The 19918-nt window shown below is 23.7% G+C and overlaps 1 protein-coding gene across 1 annotated transcript in view; it reads right to left on the bottom strand.

Moving 5' to 3' along the window:
- LOC126901008 (cAMP-specific 3',5'-cyclic phosphodiesterase) overlaps positions 1-19918 on the bottom strand; it is a 323154-nt gene that overhangs the window by 283293 nt on the left and 19943 nt on the right. Inside the window, exon 3 of the mRNA XM_050677100.1 lies at positions 1862-2090. Within this exon, the coding sequence (XP_050533057.1) occupies positions 1862-2090 (229 nt within the window). The remainder of the gene's footprint in view (positions 1-1861; positions 2091-19918) is intronic.

Here is a 19918-nt window from a genome sequence, read left to right as displayed (position 1 = left end):
GGAGTAAAAACATGAAAAAAATTTAATTTTTGATGAAAACAAAAATATAATTTGACTTAAAGCCACCACCGACAGCGGTCAATAACAAAAACAAAGGCATATATAGAGTAATATATAGCTCCTAAGGGAACTGTTAATAGAAAATAACTGCACATCAAAAAAATCCCCAAGGATAACACTAAGTAAGTAGAATATATTTTGAAACATCTTCAAAAAGAATTCATAGGATATTACAAGATTGTATACAATAAAAACAATAGTTCTACATTTAATAGCTCATGTCTTCCAGGCAGTAACAAGTATTATATATAATTTATAGAAAATTAATTTAAAGTTTTAATAAAAAATTAAGATGACTCCGAAAGTTAATGATATATATCATGCTACCAAGAAATCACGACTTATGCACATTAATACCAGACTAATAAAAGAATACGACATCCCAAAAATTATTAATCTGAAAATAATTTTTTAAAGCCTTTTAGTAAGTTACTCCAAATAAACTTATATAAATAGATAAATATTCTTCTCAGTTTTTATTTTTATAAAATTTTATTGTCAATAGCAATAATTTTAATTTTTAAAACCTCAAAGGGGAACTGATCAACCGAACTAAAGTACTCTGTTCCTGAAGAGCTCCAAACTCAAACTCATCAAATGGATCTGACTGAAACGGTCTACTTTTTACAATCTGTGATATTTATTTATTGTTTGACAATAAATCAAAACTTAGATTCATATTTTCATATAAATCAATTAAAACCTTTGTAAAATTTTAAGTTATGAATTGTAGTATCCATGGATATACTTAATAAAATCTTATATTTGCTCTAATCCATATTTATAATTATTTACGATTCAATTTTGGACGGAACATTGGATTTTTTTAACCTATTTTATTTATGTTTTTAAATTGACTTAAAGTCGTAATAAACTGAATGTATACTGTATTTTCTTATACAAATATTGACAAAACATAAATTTTATACCTTAAAGTAGTCAAATAAGTAAAAGTTTTTAATAGTTCTTGAATAAATATTGCACATTACGAAAATACGAACAATACATATGCACAATAAAAATTGTTCCTTAACTTTTATGTCTTGAAGTAGCGTTTTATGATGTAACTTTTCACTACCAATGGCATATAAAGTAATGACATAAACTTATTTCAATTGCAATTTTATTAAAACGTTAAGTGAAAGTTTCCTATAGGCTATTAAACCACATGTACTTTTGCTTACCATTTTATTTATCAAGTAAAGTATCCCATGGGATACATACATACTTAGTATAGATGCTTACTAGTACATTCATTTAAATAGCAACTACATAAGATAACGCCTAAATATTTATGATATGTTTACTAAAAAAACTCGACAATATTACTCAAATGCACGCTTAAAACATTGATTAAACCATTAAAACCCCTATAGTACACAAGTAAACAAATGTACATAAAGTATTACAATTCAGTTGTAAATAGAAAAGTACAACGAAAACTTTAAATTTTAACGTTTTCTAATTATTAATCATTAATGTATATACTTTTTTAGAAAATCATATCTAAATAAACTATTACTATAAATTTTATTTTATTTAAAATAAAACAGATATAATAGTTCATTTTTTATAAACAATAATATTTTTAAGTAAATAAGACTTGACAATGGAACCACAATAAAGTGTAAATTAGTTTTCTAAGCAATAAACATTTAAGTTTTGTAAATGCGATAATATATTTGAAATGAAAACAATAAACCAAAAAAAAAATGAAAAGTAAATGTGTCATTTCATTTTGATTCTCAATTGTTAAACTATAGATTTATTTTTTTATGTGGATATATGTTATTAATCTTACCTGATGGGGATCCCAATGAATTTCTTCCAGTAAACGTATATGGAGACAAATAATCACATGCTTTTTCCACAGCCGAACTAGTATTTGGTGTATTGGAAATATTAATAGCTGATGACGATGATAGTCTCTTAAAAGATAACTTCGTATCGTCATTATGTGGCTCACTCTGTCCAAATGATGGATCATCTTGTGTGACACTAAAGCGAAATCCAGTGGTGGTCAAACACTCCTAAAAACAGAAATAATACGTTGTTTCTGAGTCATAAACGTTTATGTTACGCTATCACGTGGATTACATTTGAATTGTTAGTTGTTGTTTTATCTGACTATGATTATTTGGAAATATAAAAATAATATAATTTTTTATGATTTAAAAATGTAACTAGCCTAAATTTTTTTTTTATTATCTGAAATCATTATTTATACAAATATTAATAGTAATAATAAAATAAAAGACTAAATTGATTTAATTTTTGTTCGTACTAAAATGAGTGAGTAATGAACGATAGCAAAGTTATTTTAATGGGTTGGTGAGTTTTTTTCTTCAAGTTTTAATTTTAAAATTAAAAATAAGAATACTATTTAATGCAGGTGGTCAGGAACACATTGGCTAGATTAATGTTTTAATCACCTCAGAAAATTAGGTTACACGTCGAGAAGTCTTGGGTAAAATAAAAATAAAATTAATAAATGTCAATGTTTTTAAATAAAACATGAATTTTTTAAAAGTCTGTGGAATGAAAAATTTTGTACATAGAGGATTATTTAAAAGTTTTACGATACCTTCTATATAGTTAAATTATAAATTATCTTAGAAAAAATGCAGCACTTTTAAAAATATTAATGGTCAAAACTTATAAATTAGGTTCAATCTTTTAAAAATTAACTGTATTAAATTTCTTTAAAATAGTAAAAAAAAAATCAACTGTTTCAACGTTTGCAATGATATTTATTCGATTTATTTTTATGTTAAGAAATGATATTTTTAAGTATAAAATAATAATGCAGTATTATAACTATAATATATTTGAGAAAACTTTCTTAATCGTTATTTTTCAAATGGGGATAACTTAAATTACAAAATTTTAAACTGATTAAAAATCCAAAAATATTGCAGACCATCAAAAATTATTTTTATTGCCCGAGAAAATAAATATACAATACTTATCTTACAAGTCTCTCAAACACAATCATAGCTTTCAGTGGCGAATATGAAATTTATCTGATAATGTATGTTATGATATATTTTTGTGTTAGTAAGTAGTGCAATAATTTAGTTTAGCCAATTAAAGTACTCCACAGTGTACATACATATTAAAAAATATTATTACTCTTTTCAGACAACTCCCATTAGAGAGTATTAATTGTGAAAAGCTAAGTAGTATATGACTTATTAAGGTAGTAATTAGGGTCCGTACGTGTATTCATTTATAAATTTTGTTTGAACCACTTTGAAGCATTCCAAGTGTGCGCAACTTAATTGTAGAAATATTTTTTGTTTTAAAAAGAAGAATAAACCCCTCTTATCTCTAAAAATTCACTAAGTTTTGAAACCAACTATTACAAATTTGTATTAGTTAGCTGACAGTGTATTCGGAATAATTATTCAAAATTTATAATTCCGGGCCCTGAGTAAATATTTTTTTATCACATTGCATAAAAATGAACTTTAAGGGTCCGGTTTAGTGGTGTGGAGGCTGAGAAAGAACTGGCACGACCGCGAGGTATCACACAGGTGACAACACCGTGTCAAATACTTAGCGTCATTAATTACACTTAAACCTTGAATATTATTTAACTATCTTAAAACAGCGTGTAAAACATTTTTTTATGGAAATGAATCTTGGAAATTTAAGAACGAAAGTTTCCAATTATTCGACATTTCTAATAACATTTTTAATATTATTAGTATAAAATATTTAATTTTTATTTATTTTTTATTAGAGAAAATATAATTTTTATATAAATGGTAAAGTATTGTTTTAGTAATAAAATATTTTAAAATTTTTTTCTTTATTTAATTAGCCATGATAGCAAGAAAAAGGAAATTTGCAAGTTAAAAAATGTTTAAGTTATTTTAGTATCACAAATATTAATGTTTATTTTACAAATAAACATTCTTAAATTTTTGGTAAAAATAAATTATTCAATATTAAATATTTGAACTAAAGAAATTTTGTGTAACTTATAAATAATGTAAAATATTATTCCTAAATTAAATACTTAATTATAAAGGTAATATTATTCAGAATGGATATTTTAAAGATAATTTTCCAACACATAAAAATTGTATAGTCTTCTGGTTCAAATTATACAAATACAACAGAAATAGATTATTTGCTATAACATTATTTACGCAAGTCATTAATAATAATATTTTAATGAAGTCATTGAAAATACCTGAGATTTGGAATAGATCTCTCTATCACAAGTGTGTTTAAAAACACGGGTACTTGAATTTTTATCAAAACTGTGTTAAGGTAACGTGAATTTAAATCCGAGTATCCAAATAAGTGATTTTATTTAAGAACATATTTATGAGAGCTTCAAATTTAGATATTTCTTTGAACAATAAGGTAATCTACAAAATATGAACTTAAACACCAACACTGTTATTGTTTCAAATTTTATATTATTTCTTTTAAACAGCTCATATTTAGCGTACTTTTAATATTGTGTAATGGTACTGAAAACTATTAATAAGTTCACAAATTAATGTCCCTGTAAGTCCATTGCTACAAGACCGTCATCGTCGAGAATTTTTAAATAATTTTATATAATCTTACAGAATAGTGATCATTAACACTTATGAGTGATTTTATATTCTATTTTTATCTATTAGCATGAAGTCATTAACATAAACATTGGAATTTGTAAAATATCCAACAATTTTACAACTAATTTTAACTAAATTACGAATTACTTCTAATTTTTATTAATTACTAACTGTGCAGCATAGGTGTCTTATGAATCCGAAATATTGGGTACTATATTATAGCGTTTAATACGATTTAGCAATATTGATTATAACTACCATAATTTTATTACTAAAATTCCATATTTTGACATTATTCAGTTATTTTATCAAATTATCATACGTATGTTGATTTTCCATTTAATGAGTTGTAAATGTGTATGACTTAGAACACCATTGATTATCAATCAGATGTGCAGTAATAGTTATACAGCTATATTAAGATAGTATTATTCTGCAATCGAATTTGCATATTACAATTAAAGATTTATTCAAGTTAAATTAAAAGGTTTATTGAACTGATTAATCCTTTAAGATGGGTTTTCATTGTTTTTTCTTGCATATTTTGTATTTGAGTTCAAAGATTTTCATAAATTGTTTAAAACCAACACTTGATCAAAACAATAATGATATTTAATTTGATACAATCATTTTTACAAGCACCTGATGAGTTTTTTCAGATTTTTCTAAATTGCAAAAATGATAAATTCTTCATTCGTATAAGTACGGTATCGTTTTATAAACTAGAATTGGTTAAATTCAGGTTGAAATGAGTTTTCAGTAAGTGAAGATGAGGTATTTGGTGTTTACTTAAACCAGAGAAACATATTGATCATTTCCTTTAAAAAAAAACAAATTAATATGAAATTTAAAAAACTTAATAAAATTTATTATTTTGTTTGAACAAATTAATTATAGAAAATTAAAAAAAAATTCGAGCTAAATTACATTTAAGAGGCAGATATGGCTTTATGTATAGTTTTTGAGTATCTTCCCAACGATTTTGTTTATCCACTATTGCACAAAAACTCAATATTTACATTTTCTGTATACAAATTACAATATTCTTTTTCGCGTTTAAGTTTTGCTTAGGGTCAAATCCAACTTTTGATATTTAAATTTATAAAATGATATAATCAAAACGAATAAACAAATGTAAATTAACCGAATATCTAATATATATTATACCGTACAAAAAAGGTAACACTTTTAAATCAAAAACATCAATGTGATAATTAAATTTAAATTGATAACAAAATTAAATATTTTATCATTGCGTCGTACTATAATGTTTTACGCTAATAAAATTGTATCTTATTAGTTGTTATTTTCAGACACAATTAATCGAATATTAGCAAATATAAATGAAGTCATTTATATTTAAAATTTTTTTTAAATATGTAATATTTTAAATTTTTAGTATATAATGATAAAATTGACCTATAGTATACACAACGACTATAATTGAATCACATTTAGTTTTAATAATGTTATGCAAATGAAATTGAGTATTCAAATTTTAATCTAAAAGAATATTTTGATTTTTATCTCAAAAATGTTTTAAAGGTAGGCGTAACTGATGGGGCCAATGCTTCAATTATTAACACTATTATAAAGGTATTAAGATAATAATACATTATTATTAATTGATTGCTTTCATTTTTATTTTTAATTATTAGGTTTTATACATCATATTACATTTTATTAATTTACTCATAGTTATTTCTAATAAATTTATGTTAAATTATGATGACGTTAATACAAGCTTAGTAACATATTTTTATAACACTGGGTATTCTGATAAAACCCACACAGTATCCAAACTTAAAATACATCAGTTTCTTTAGTAAACGGATACATATCAGTAAATACACGAATTTTGAACTACCCAAGTATAATATACACGGGTACCCAATTTTTAACACTCCTGTAATTTTAATACATGAGTAATTCTCATTGAGTAATGATATAGTTGAAGAATATAAAAAAGTCCGGGCACACAGTCATTTTAATACATGTTTCAAATTCAAACTCTAACTCGGAGTTCAACTACTTAAAATATTTTCCTTGTTACAAGAATAAAGAATCAACATAATCAATTTTAAAATTTATTTCCGCTTATTTAATTTTAAGGCAAAAAACTTTTTATTGTTTCTATTACAAAAAAATATACAATAAGATTAACTTCATATGATTAGGTACTCTTAAAAAAGTTTTATCTATACAATAAATACATAAATAAAAATACTTACATATAAAATATATGAGATTTAAAAAACTCTTTCATCTTTTATTCATTTATGTTGTAGAATTTGTTAAATTTTGAAAACATCTGTCTTCTTATGTTTCTACTTTACATAAGAAGCTTTAGTATTCTTACTTAATATAAAAAAATACGTATGTTTGATTTTTGACACAAGAGGAAACAAATCTTCTTAACGTTGGTTTTGGTGGGTAAGTGTAGCATTAAGACAATTAAGAAATTAACATCTAATAATTAAGCATATATATATGTATATCATATGATTTATTAAAATGTCTATATAACAAATTTAATATAACATGAGTAATGTTTCAAAACATGTTATTATTAAGAAATAAAATATAAATTCTTTGATCTCAATAATATAATAGATTTTTGAAAAAATATATAAATTTATATTTAAAAATAAATATAGCATAACTAAAGAAATATCATATTTGTAACTATTTATAATAACCAAATTATTCTTGTAAAAAAACCGAAAAATACATAATTATAACCGGTTATTATATGCTTTATTATCATTTTGTTCTTTGTATTTATGAACAACTTTTCTTTCAAAGTGGATATTTTCAAGAATGATGTTGAATTCTTCTCTTTTTTTTCCACTTTTTGTTTACCCAATTCTTCTGTTTCTTTTTTTTTTTTTAATTGATACTGTTCTCAAAACTCCATGTGCAATTATACTTTTGACTACTATTTCAGTTCCTATCCAGTTAAATATAATATATGTATTATATAATGTTGTATAATAATTATATGTTTTTTTATAAATATCTACCAGTAATAGATTCTTGCAAAAACAATAGTGGTTCTACAATATTTGTAAATTCTTGAGTATTAAAGTAGTATCAACTCCTAATCCCCACTTGTAGAATTCACTTCGATTTTGCTAGACAGTCATAATAAAAATGTTATTTATCCTTTGTGTTTCACTAATTTACCATTAAAAAAAAATATTTCTACTTCAACTACTACTAACTCATTCCTGACACAAATGTCAGCCACAAACCGTATTCCTTTGGGTTATCTTGAATTGGAGAATTTTGTCATCATTGAGCTGATTTTTACTCGTCCAGGAACTATAAATAAGAATTAAATGAATTTTTATTCATTTACATTTTGTTAATTTTTAATATTTGAAGCTGAAATTTTCTATATTTTTATTTGATGATTTAACTAATTAGTCACTTTCTGTTTTGTGACATAACTTATTTGGTGGTTATGTGTACATTTTTTTTTGTTAAGATTTAACTCAAAAAAATTAAATTTATCCGTCAGTTTTTAATTGGTATATGAATTTATAAGTATGTCGTGAGGGTTACGCGAACGTATTTTTTAATTTACTATCCATATAAACCTCAGTTTAGAAGCTTTGCTATGAAATTATACAAAAAATGTTCTTTGCATTTGTTCAAAACTATTTTATCTTTAGTTAAATTAAAAAACTATAGTTCATAGATCTTCGATTATAATATGTCGACTTAATTACACACAATAATAAATAGTTAAAAAATTATAAATATTATGATACAATTTGATTTATTTACATAACAAATAAAAAATTATTTTATATTTTGTTCAAATAAATGTAAAGGCGATTGAGTATTATTTATATTCACTTGCTATATATACATTAGGGACAAATATTCAGAAAAATAAAAAATACCAATTGTCTTTTTCAATTGACAAGAACTATCTTCGTGATTTGCCCAATTTGTAATTCAAATATATGAAAAATTGTAATATGTAGCAACATTTTATTGGGACAAAAATTTTTGTTTGAATTGTATTTTAACATAAATAGAAAAATTATTTTATATTATTAAAAATAATTGCAAATTTTATCATAGAACAATTTTTTTTTTTTAACAATATCGTGTGGTGACCTATAAAGTATGAAATAAAGTTGTTAATTGAATAATGTTATAGGAAGTTGTATAAAGCATTAGAGTAGAATTTTTGGGTTTGTAATTTTTAAAATTATATTGAAATACTAAATAATTAATGAATAATATGTCGGATGTTTTTCGTTAATAACATAAAATTATGTTCAACATATTAATGAAATAAAAAATTATTAGCTTTTAAAAGTCAATACTAACAATGATGAAAAGCAAAAAACATGTTTGTTAGCGGGTATAGTTGACAAATTAACAGTTTTGTGAATTATCGAATCTAAAATAATTATTTTAGTGAACAATAACTATAACTTGGAAACTAATAAATTAATTGTACATTATTCATTGTTGATAATCTTAATTCATTAGAAGATAAATTTAGCAAAATAAATTAAGAACATATATTCCTATTTTAATCATATAAATGAAAAATAAAATATAATTTGCTTATCTTACTAAATACAACCAACTTAAACTTCTTTTTGTTTTTTGACTGATACAATGAAGTGACAGATTGATAAATATCTTGTTCCCCTGGCGCAAAATTTTTTTTAAATCTTATTACAGTACTAATAACTGTTTTAAAGTCATATAAATATAGTGACATTATGTTTATTCGTTGAATTATCATTTGCAACTCCATTATGGTAATTAGTTATCGTGAATAAATTAATGAGCAAAAACAGCAGGTAGTGCTATTCAATTCATTAAGTAATACTGTTTAAGTAAAATAACTTCATAAATCTCAGACAATTTATTATATACGTAACATTTCTATTTCATGCCTTTACTTTTACGAATCTATATATTGTACAACATTTTTTTAACGATTTATTGTCATTTTGAAATATCACATTTAATTAGATTTAAATTATTTTATGAATAAATCTACCACGCTCATTATAATTAATTTACCCGAAATCTTTAAAAATAATTTGAATTTAAAACTAAAATTATAAAATAGCTCATTATATTGTTTTTATTAGTGTAAGTTAAAAACTTTGAACTGGTATAAAGGAAATTAGTTCATTACGAAAAATACTGTTCTTAAAAACTCTTTTAGTAAATTTTTACACAATTAAACTACATTTATGCGTTACTAACAAAAGCTTAATTATAATTCAAGACAAACTCAGGGCTAAAGTAAATTTAAATTAAATTAAAATCTATTGAAAATACTTTCAATTTATTTTCAGACAAGTCTTATTATCTGATTATATACAAATAATTTATTTACAAACACGAACAAGATTGTTGGTTAAATCTAAGGGGACTATCGATACATTTTCCCAGGTAAAATAGATATAAGAAATAACCACATACTTTGGATTCAGAGAAATTACAAAACTTATATTCACAGCAACATGTTATAGGTTATAAATGTATATAAATTTCAACTCTCATTCATATCGGACCTAAGTACGTTAGCCAATTGTGAATATATGAGAATGAATTTTCATTAAACGATTGATGAGGTTTACAAAAAATGTAAACATCGTTTAGATTTATTTTTTAGTTTATTTTTATGAAGCTCTTATTTTTAATAAATTAATAATAATTAATTGAGTTCGTTAATTTCTATTTTACTATTAAATCAATAAAAATGTGTCGTTAACTGCTTATGAAAGTTAACAAAATTAATTTTACTGTTATGTAAAAAAAAGGTCTTCACTAATTTAAATATTATATTGAACTTATTTTTCGATAATTTCAGCTTCTACAATTAGCATCACAAGAGACTTGATTCTTATTAATTTTATACATTTCGAACAAAATGTCAATAAGACGTGTCACAACACATAAATATTTTTGCTGTATGTATACATTGTTTACTATTTTAATAGCGTTATTATCAATTAATAGTTGAAAGTTAAAATATAAAATAATTAGTAAATATACACATCAAATTCGGATCTGATTATTCTTTACTAAATTAACTCATTTATATAAGACCAAAATATTTAAATAATAATAATAATAACTTAATAACTTAATAGAACGTTTAACTGAATATATATTATAGAATTTTGTTAAGAGATTAATTAAAAATGTACAGCGATCAACAAGGATTCTATAAATGTTTAACCACAAAGAAGACTATTTATAGTTGAACCACACCACGTTTAATTTAAACTTTGTTGAAATCATTAAATTATTTGAACATAACTCAAAATAAATAATCGAAGATAATGAAAATAAACGTTAAGATAAGACATTGATCATTGCATTTCTTAAATAAAAATCACTTTTAAATACAGACAAAAAGAAAACAATCCAGTCGATTTCATGAAATAAATTCTATAATTATAAAAATAAATGCACTTTTTTAGCTTAGTTAGTTATAAATGTGGTAATATTATAAACCTTTACAATATATAAAAAAAAGATTTTCCTTTCTTATAAAACTTTGTATGAATTATATAGGATGATTTGTGTATACTTTTAACACAAAATATACTGATGTTATTGGATATTATATTAAATTTTCTCACTACTAATATTAAATTTGTATTTAACCAATTAAGTATAATCAAATATAATAATTATATTTAAGACAGTTATTTTTTATCAAACAATATATTAATTTTGATTCCTTGAAGATTTAAGTATAGGCAAATAATGGTATTTTAAATTTTAAATTTTTTGCCTATTGCTTATTATTTAAGGAACAAAAATTATAATATAATCTAATATGAATAATATAAAAACAAAAATTAATTGATTATATAAATGTACAACTACGTACAGGAGATTTATAATAATCTCTATAGTATGAATTTGTCTAAAGATTACAAAAAACAGAAATAAAAGATGTTATTTATAGAAAACAGCGACACGTTAAAATATCTATAGTGCATTTAAAGCTTAACAAATTAAACATTGTAAAAATTACATTTTATAATAAACGACTGTATAATATTTTTAAATTAATGTTCAGATATATTATTTTATTTTGATTTATTTCATAACTTTGGTATATGAATATTGACGTTAAACTATTTCTCAATATTGGACTTACATTAAAGTTAAATTATTTTTTATTTATCGAACAACAATTACAATTTTTTTTTAATCGTATTTAACATTCTCTAAAAGCTGTTTTTTGTGCCAGAAAGATCTGAAAATCCTACATATCCCAACTTAACAGAATGGAAACCAGTATTTATGCACTAAAGCAAGAAGCGGTGCCTTATATATATAATATATTTAAATAAATAAATATTTATTTTACCATTCATAGTTATGTAAATAATAAAAATAACTATTTTTATATTTGTGTTTATAATTAAAAATAAAATAAAGTAAATGAACCGCAATGTATATTTATTCATAGTCACTAACATTGTTGTTTTATGAGACGCAATTTGTTTAAAAAACTTCTAGCGGTTTAAGACCTATGTATTAAATAATTTATCTGTTTTTTCATTCCATAGATAATATCATAGACTATCATTAATATAAATATATTTTTCATGAATTTCGCACACGTCAAATTATCATTTAGAGTTATAAATAACGCATATGAACATAAAATACTTATGAAGTTTTAGAATTTCACATTGTTGAAACGAAAACTTACTATTTTCGTTGTTGATTACAAAATTTATTTATTTGAGCACATAACCTTGTCTATTTTTTATCTGTGAATTTTATTTGTCACTGTAGTAAGTAGTGACTAGAATAGTTTTTTTAAGGTGAAGGATCACTTTATAAATTTAGTGTTTTCGATGACAACAAGTCCGTAAGTGTTGACTTTCATTTCCGTTTTTCTCGAGCTTAAAACTATTTATTTAACTTGATCTACTGTTTTATCCAACTTTGCATTCTAAAAAGGAGCATATATTTAGCAATCATGAATGCTTATCTGCTAAACAAAAAGGTCTACCTTTATTTTAATAAACAGGAAATCATATTATTAACAGATAGTCAGTTTGTGCTTCTATCTTTAAAAACCAAATAAATTATTAATCATTGACAAAAAAGTATATTGTTGAACTGAGACTATTAGTAAATAACATTAACATATTTATTTAAACAAAGTATTAGTATACAAATTCAAATGACATACGCTAAATGTACGCAACATAAAATTTAAATTACGATTTTTTGTTGTTTAGCAGACATATATTTTCAAATTAAAATATTTTTGTCTTGTTTATATTGTATTAATTTGAAAATTTTTGTTAATTTCGATATATTATCCCCTCAATAAAATATAAAAATAATCAATCTTCACATATAGCACTATATAAATATAATTTTAATTAAAACTCATTTTTTACAAAGAAAAAATAAAAAAACGTTGTGCTTAACTTTAACTGTCTTACTTAAAGATGAATTTTATTTTATTTATCCCAATAAATAGTAATAATATTACTAAAAATTCTGCAACCGAGTAAAATAATTTTTTAAGGATTTATTTCGTTTCACTGAATAAATTCTTATTTATAATCTCCTTGACAATTAACATTTAAAGTAAGAAAAATAAATCTTTAGAGATTTTTCGAATTTAACGTTTACAATTTTATAATCATTGCACACTTATAAAAATAATAATTTCCAAACTTAATTATTCAGTACTTAAATAATTGAAAACTGTGAAATCGTTATTAATATTGTTAATCCATTTCTTTAAGAATTGGTTAAAAAATTCACGATATTTATTAATTCAAATAAAATCAATGCAAATAATAATTTAGCTTGACAATTGAACTGATATATATATATATATATATATATATATTCAAAAACTAAGGAAACATGTCAAATCAAGTTACAAGCAATGAAAACAATAGAAACTATTTTCCGTATTTACTGAACACCCTACATTATTATTAGGGTAAAGTTTAGGTAGAAAAATATTCGATTTCTAATATTTTAATAAACTTACAACGCAAAAAAGAAAAATTAAGCAATAAAAATACACTTGTAGATTTAATACCAGCTCTTATAGTTTGGTAGGCTATAGTACTATTTTAAATTCCCCATAGATGAGGCATTAATTTTAATTGAAAAATAATATATTTATAGTAGATATAGAATGTTTTCGTCTAATAAAGTATATTCCATGTAGTTTTCTGAATAAGTTTTACATATTAAGTCATATAAATACTATTGATACATATTTGTAGAATAATGTACTATGAGAGTATAATTAAATTCCGAACGCAACAGAATCCACAGTGTTCTCATGGGAAACTTCAAAATATCAAAGACACGTTGATCTTTGGCATTAGACCATATTTGCCAGCTAAACTATACACGTACATAATACGCAAGTGTATTAATTCCACACGTAATATAACAGCGAAATTATCGTGTTCTGTGGATTAGTGTTTTGTACTTTATGTTGCTCGTAAATTTCTAAAGATGAGTATTAAATCTTAGCGTTTTTCATTCTATAATTATTAAAACAACTCCAATAGTCACTATAAATTTATGAAACAGAGTAATGCGTAACGGTATAAATTAGCGTACTCTTGTGATCGAACTTCACGCGTAGTTTACACATCTTTTTTGTTTCATTAAAATAAACCTAAAATTTAAGAGTTTTTTTTTTCAAATTTATGCATATGTGTCTGGGTAAGCCTGGTAAAAAATTCAGGTTTTAAATCGAAAATATTTGATGTAATGAGAATTTCTGCAAATGTTTTTAAACTCCTATGGAGTTCTAAACAAAATTTTCTCATCATTGTGAATAATAACTTTTCCAGAATAATGTCGCCGAGTTAAGTAATCTTTCCAACATTGATTAATTTTACAATGTCTTATAATAAAATAAGATATTTTTGATAAGATATCTTATTCTTAGCTATAAATGTTTTTTTAAGTAAACTTGAAAAACTAAAATTCTTTTACTACTGTTATAATTGTTTATACTTTATCAAATGTTATTTCATTAAGTCGGCTAAAATAATTTAACTAAATTAAGTTATTAATTAATTAGCTAATTTTAGAAGGTTAATTATTTTTTTATTTATTAAATAATTTTTTAAATATGTGTTTTATGAAATTTATATTGAAACCATATACGTAGGAGGACATTATGAGATGGTTATGCATGTCATTTCATTTGATTATTTGTTACACTGGAACACTTATGATATAAGGACGACGATATGTATGAATAATTCAATTATTAAATTAATCAATAATTCAATAATACAATTATTGTATTACAACATAAATATGCTATGAAAAGTTAGTCAAATATCTATAATAACACTGTCTATACATTTTGATCAAGTTTCAAAGACAGTATCACATTTACATTGATATAAACTGTTGTAATTATTTATAAGATTTTTAAATGTTAAAGGCAACAAAATGTTAACTTGATATTAAAAAACATGTAAATTCTATTAGTAGAGGCATTAAAATCGAAATTGTCTAGCTTAAGACTTCGAAATTATACAGTGGAGCATTTTATGAGATATATAATTTATTATTATGTGCTAAATTAATAAAATTACTCATTACTAAAACAATAAAATAAAATAGTATTTTCGAATAATCAAACATTTTTTTGGTATTGCATTCAAACATATTTAATTACCAATGTTACTATTTATCTTTTGTCTATAGTATATTTATCTAGATAAATATTCTATAGTTATCTTAATTGTCATCTTAGATAAGTCTAAGTTATACACCAATCTTAATTTTTGTGTAATGAGAAGCGTAAATTTTCAAAATATCGATATTTCATTTGCCAATATATCGTGATTTGCATCATACCAACAGATTTGAGGTCAATTTTTTATTATTATATAACATTTCAATAAGAAGTATTATATTATAATTATTTATTATTTTTTGTTTCTTCATTATTCTTGAAAACTTCAGATTTTCACTTATCATTTACAGGTACAAATTATAAATGTATCACAGTATTGGTGTCACATTATAGTGTAGTCTTAACAAAGAATTTCCAAAATTATTTATATACGCTATGCGATGTAAAAATGATTTTTAAAAGACTATTATCAATTACAATCACAACTGGTGAAAAATCAGTGCATAGTTGTTTTGATAACAATATTATGTTAGTTCGCTTAACCGCTTGTGCATACGCGTATTTGCGTTTACGTACCAATGAACAATCAAGTGCTTTTTAAATTATAAATTGATACTTATTTGTGAAACCGGCGAATATCTAAATGATATATGAGTATTGTAAAATTTAAAAGTAACAAAGCATTAAATGCTTAAAACATTTACTTGATATGGAATCTCTCTCAAATCGATTATAAACACTGTTTAAATAGTGTACTATTTAATTTTTTAAATACTTTTCAATATTTCTTCATCCAACTTCGTTTCACCCCTTAAGAAGACGATATTTCTAGCATGGCAAGAATATTGGTCTTCTCCTTTCTCTCTCATCGCAGCTTGGCACAAATCAATTTCACCAACTACTCCAAATCACTCTTGGATCCATAAACTTCCTCTCTCCCGGTTCCATATATTATCTTTTTCTCGACTAAGACTTGGTCATAATCGCCTTCCTTTTCATGCGTGCAAAATGTCCCTTAACAATTCTCCTTTCTGCTCCAAACATGACGATAAAGTTTTCTGCGACTTTCCTCATATAATTTTTGACTGCCGTGCTTTTGAATGTAATCGTTCTATTTTATTTAATAATTTATCTCATCTTAATATCTCTCCTATTAATTGTTACACTATTCTTATCTCAACTTCTCTCGATGTAATTTCTTTAGTTATTTCTTTCATTCATTCAGCTGGTTTTTTTATTTAACGATTTTTACTGTAATTTTGTTGATGTAAGATCAATTGTACTATTTTTTTTATTATTATTATTTCTTTTTATTTAATTGTTAAGCTATAATAATACTTTGTATATTAGTTATCCAAAAATACTCGAGGAAATTAATTGATTTCTTCCTTATTTTATAGATTTAAGATTTAAGACTAATTTCTATAAGACATTCCACGCACAATCATATAGTATTAACGAATCTAAAAATTGTACAGTTCGTTCTTGTAGTAATCTAGAAAATGTTATTTTTTATTGTGAATCTAATCTTCGGGAATTTATGTTTACACATGTATTATAAATTTACCTAATTACATTTATGTATAATACATCTTTAATTATTTTCCTTGACTTGAATTGAATAAAAAATGTAGAACAATAAAATATGCTGCTTTAAAAATCAAATAGATCTGCGATGAAAAAATTAAAAATTTTTTTGCAAATTTTGCTACCTGATAAAAAATTGCATTTAAAAGTTTGTTTCATAATTTTTCTTTTCCTTTCAGAAGTCGTGACTCAATGAGTTAATAACTAAAATAATAAAAAAGGTTTATTTCGTATACTTTTAAGTATTAAAAATTATTCACAATGAATTCAATTTTATACACACGAATGTTAATTTACATGAAAATTAAAGAGTCGATTAAATATTAAAACTTTTGTTAAATTCGATAACAAAGTGAATTTAATTCTCAACCTTGACATTAGTAACAACAACAGATGTAGTTTTTGATTGTACTGTATGTTAGTGCGAAAGCTCGAATAAGATAAATCATATTTTCTTCTTTTTCAATTTCATTTCGAAAACTCATAAACAACTAACAAGTTTTCAACACTTTCAATTTATGTTATTTTTCCTCCTAGAAATTTAGATTGAATTTTATATAGACATACTTTTGAAATAGGTAAAATTAGAAATGTTACTTTCATTATAATCTGCATTTAAAATCTCAATTTTTATAATAAAAATAAATATCATCATTCTTTTAAACATCGCTGTAACACATTAATAAAGTAGGATTGGCACTCGGCAGTTTTAATTAAGAAATGGGTTGTCGTGTTCTTAAATTTTAACTACATCGGTTTATTACTTTTTGACTAAAGATGGTCTAACTGATACCCAACCCAACCCAGGTAGTATTTTGAAGGTTATCTTTAAGTTAGCTTTTCCAAAAAAATTAATACATAATAACCAATTCAATTCGAATAAAAAATCAATTGAACATGTTAAAAATAATCACACAGGTCAGAAACAATTGTGTGTAGTATGAAGTTGAATGCGTGTGATATGTATGAACATGTCTATCACTTGAGTATAAAAAGATTCTCAAACATAATATTAAATTTCAATAGAACAGTTTAAAATTAACATTATTAAGTTATTATGTGGAACTTTGAGTATATTAATGTAGAGGACACAAGTCGGTTAGCGAGTGGCGTTGAGCCGTTTATTTCGATTAACAAAAAATAAAATCCGTATGTAGATTTAATTCAAATGTTTGGAACAAGCAATTAAAATAATTAATATGAAGTAATGGTAGAAACGAGGCAAAGTATTGTTCGGTACTAACTCAGTATCACTAAGGTGACTACAACGTTTGTTTGCGACGGGTCGTCTTCGGCTGGGCAGCACCTGCTGAATTTTGTGCCGTGGCGTATGACATGTGGTGGTTAGCCAGTCAAACTGCCACGTACACGTAGTAGGGCTGATAAAAGTGACACGGGTCGCGGGCCGTCTCGATACTTCTCATTTTAAGACAATGATTTGGCATACAAGACATCATTTCCAAAAATAATTTATAATTAAGTATTTTCTATATCTAAATTAGTTTTTTCTTCTATTTACTGAAATAATAAGAAACATCATTTATTTACCAAATAATTTCATTATGAGAACTGATTTATTGCTAAAAGTTTCTTTGGTAACTTACAGTAAGCAACTCGTTAGTAGGTTCATCAGTATTTTAAAACTCAAATCTAATTTTGTACCTACTTTACTAGAAAATAATTTTATTTATTCACTTAAAGTCGTTTAAGATAAAAATATTCATAGAATCAAGTAAATTCTCCAAAAATTATAACTGTATTGTTTATCAATGAAGCTAATAATCAAAACATTTCAAATTTCAACTATAATTAAAACGAATTATGCTATGATAATTATACTATAGTTATTATAGCATATTGAGTTATTAACAAATTATTTGTTATTCAATTGTAACTTTTAGTCGAAATCAATTCAAATGGTTATTTGATTGAGTACTTGTTACATTGTATGATGAAGGTTGAAATTGAGGATATGAGGGGGCACAAATAATACAGTTTAATTTGAAACTAATAATTGCCTTACAGACTGGTCTAGTTACCAAATACCCCCAATAAGTGAACACCGTCGATATTACTGGAAAATTTAACTCTCTAGCGTCCAAGCTTAATAACTTTGTTAATTCGTGATGCGTACCTTTAATGGCGAACTTTAAAAGTCTTATGATGATATTTAAATACACTATGTGCATTCAAAATACCCTTAAACTACAGAGACTTCTCAGTTATTTGAATTTAAATGTAATCTAACTAGTTTGTTTTTTATTTCAAATTTTAAAATTCAATAAAAATAATTCTATGTTTATATATTAGAAGTTAATTCGTAATAATAAATCTATTATATAATTTGAAAGTTTAATAAATTCTTAATTTATCAATAACTATATAATTAGAGTCTTCTACTATGTTGACATCTCGTCAATCAGGAAATTAAACGAGATAATTTTTCATTTTCTACTTATTGTTGTAATTCTATTGAATAAAAAATACTTCAATTCATTGTGACGTATTACAATCGAATAATTAACAGCTAAAAATGAAATTTCAAAATTATTTATCCTTGTAAAGTGTCTTAATTTGTTATAAACCCAAACATCAACATATCAAGAACAATATTGAAAATACAAGACAATAATATATTTTGACTGAAACATACATTACCTTATAACTACGTATTGAATCATGTATGTTAATACTTTTACATAAATATGCCTATGATAGTACTTAGAAATCATTATTTTTAAAAGTTAAATATTTATTTTTAATGAATTTAAATTCATTTTTAAACTAACAATCGAAACGTTGAAAAAATTTATATGAAGTAAAAATTCTATAATTATATTGATTTTTAAGAAAAAAATATTTATAACAATTAGACATTTTTTGATAAGTTCTTAAGTGTAATACACATAGTGTATTTAAACAAAAGTGTAATGAACACTTTAAAAGTGTTCGTTATACTTTTGTTTATTCATATTTTTTAGAAAAAAATTTGTACTATTAGTTTGATAAATACAATTTTCGATTATGAATATTT

This window comes from Daktulosphaira vitifoliae, unplaced genomic scaffold (assembly GCF_025091365.1).
Source record: "Daktulosphaira vitifoliae isolate Bord-2020 unplaced genomic scaffold, ASM2509136v1 Scaffold_3, whole genome shotgun sequence".
Classification (NCBI taxonomy): domain Eukaryota; kingdom Metazoa; phylum Arthropoda; class Insecta; order Hemiptera; family Phylloxeridae; genus Daktulosphaira; species Daktulosphaira vitifoliae.
Note: the sequence above shows the minus strand (reverse complement) of the source record. Positions and strands in the feature narration are given on the sequence as shown.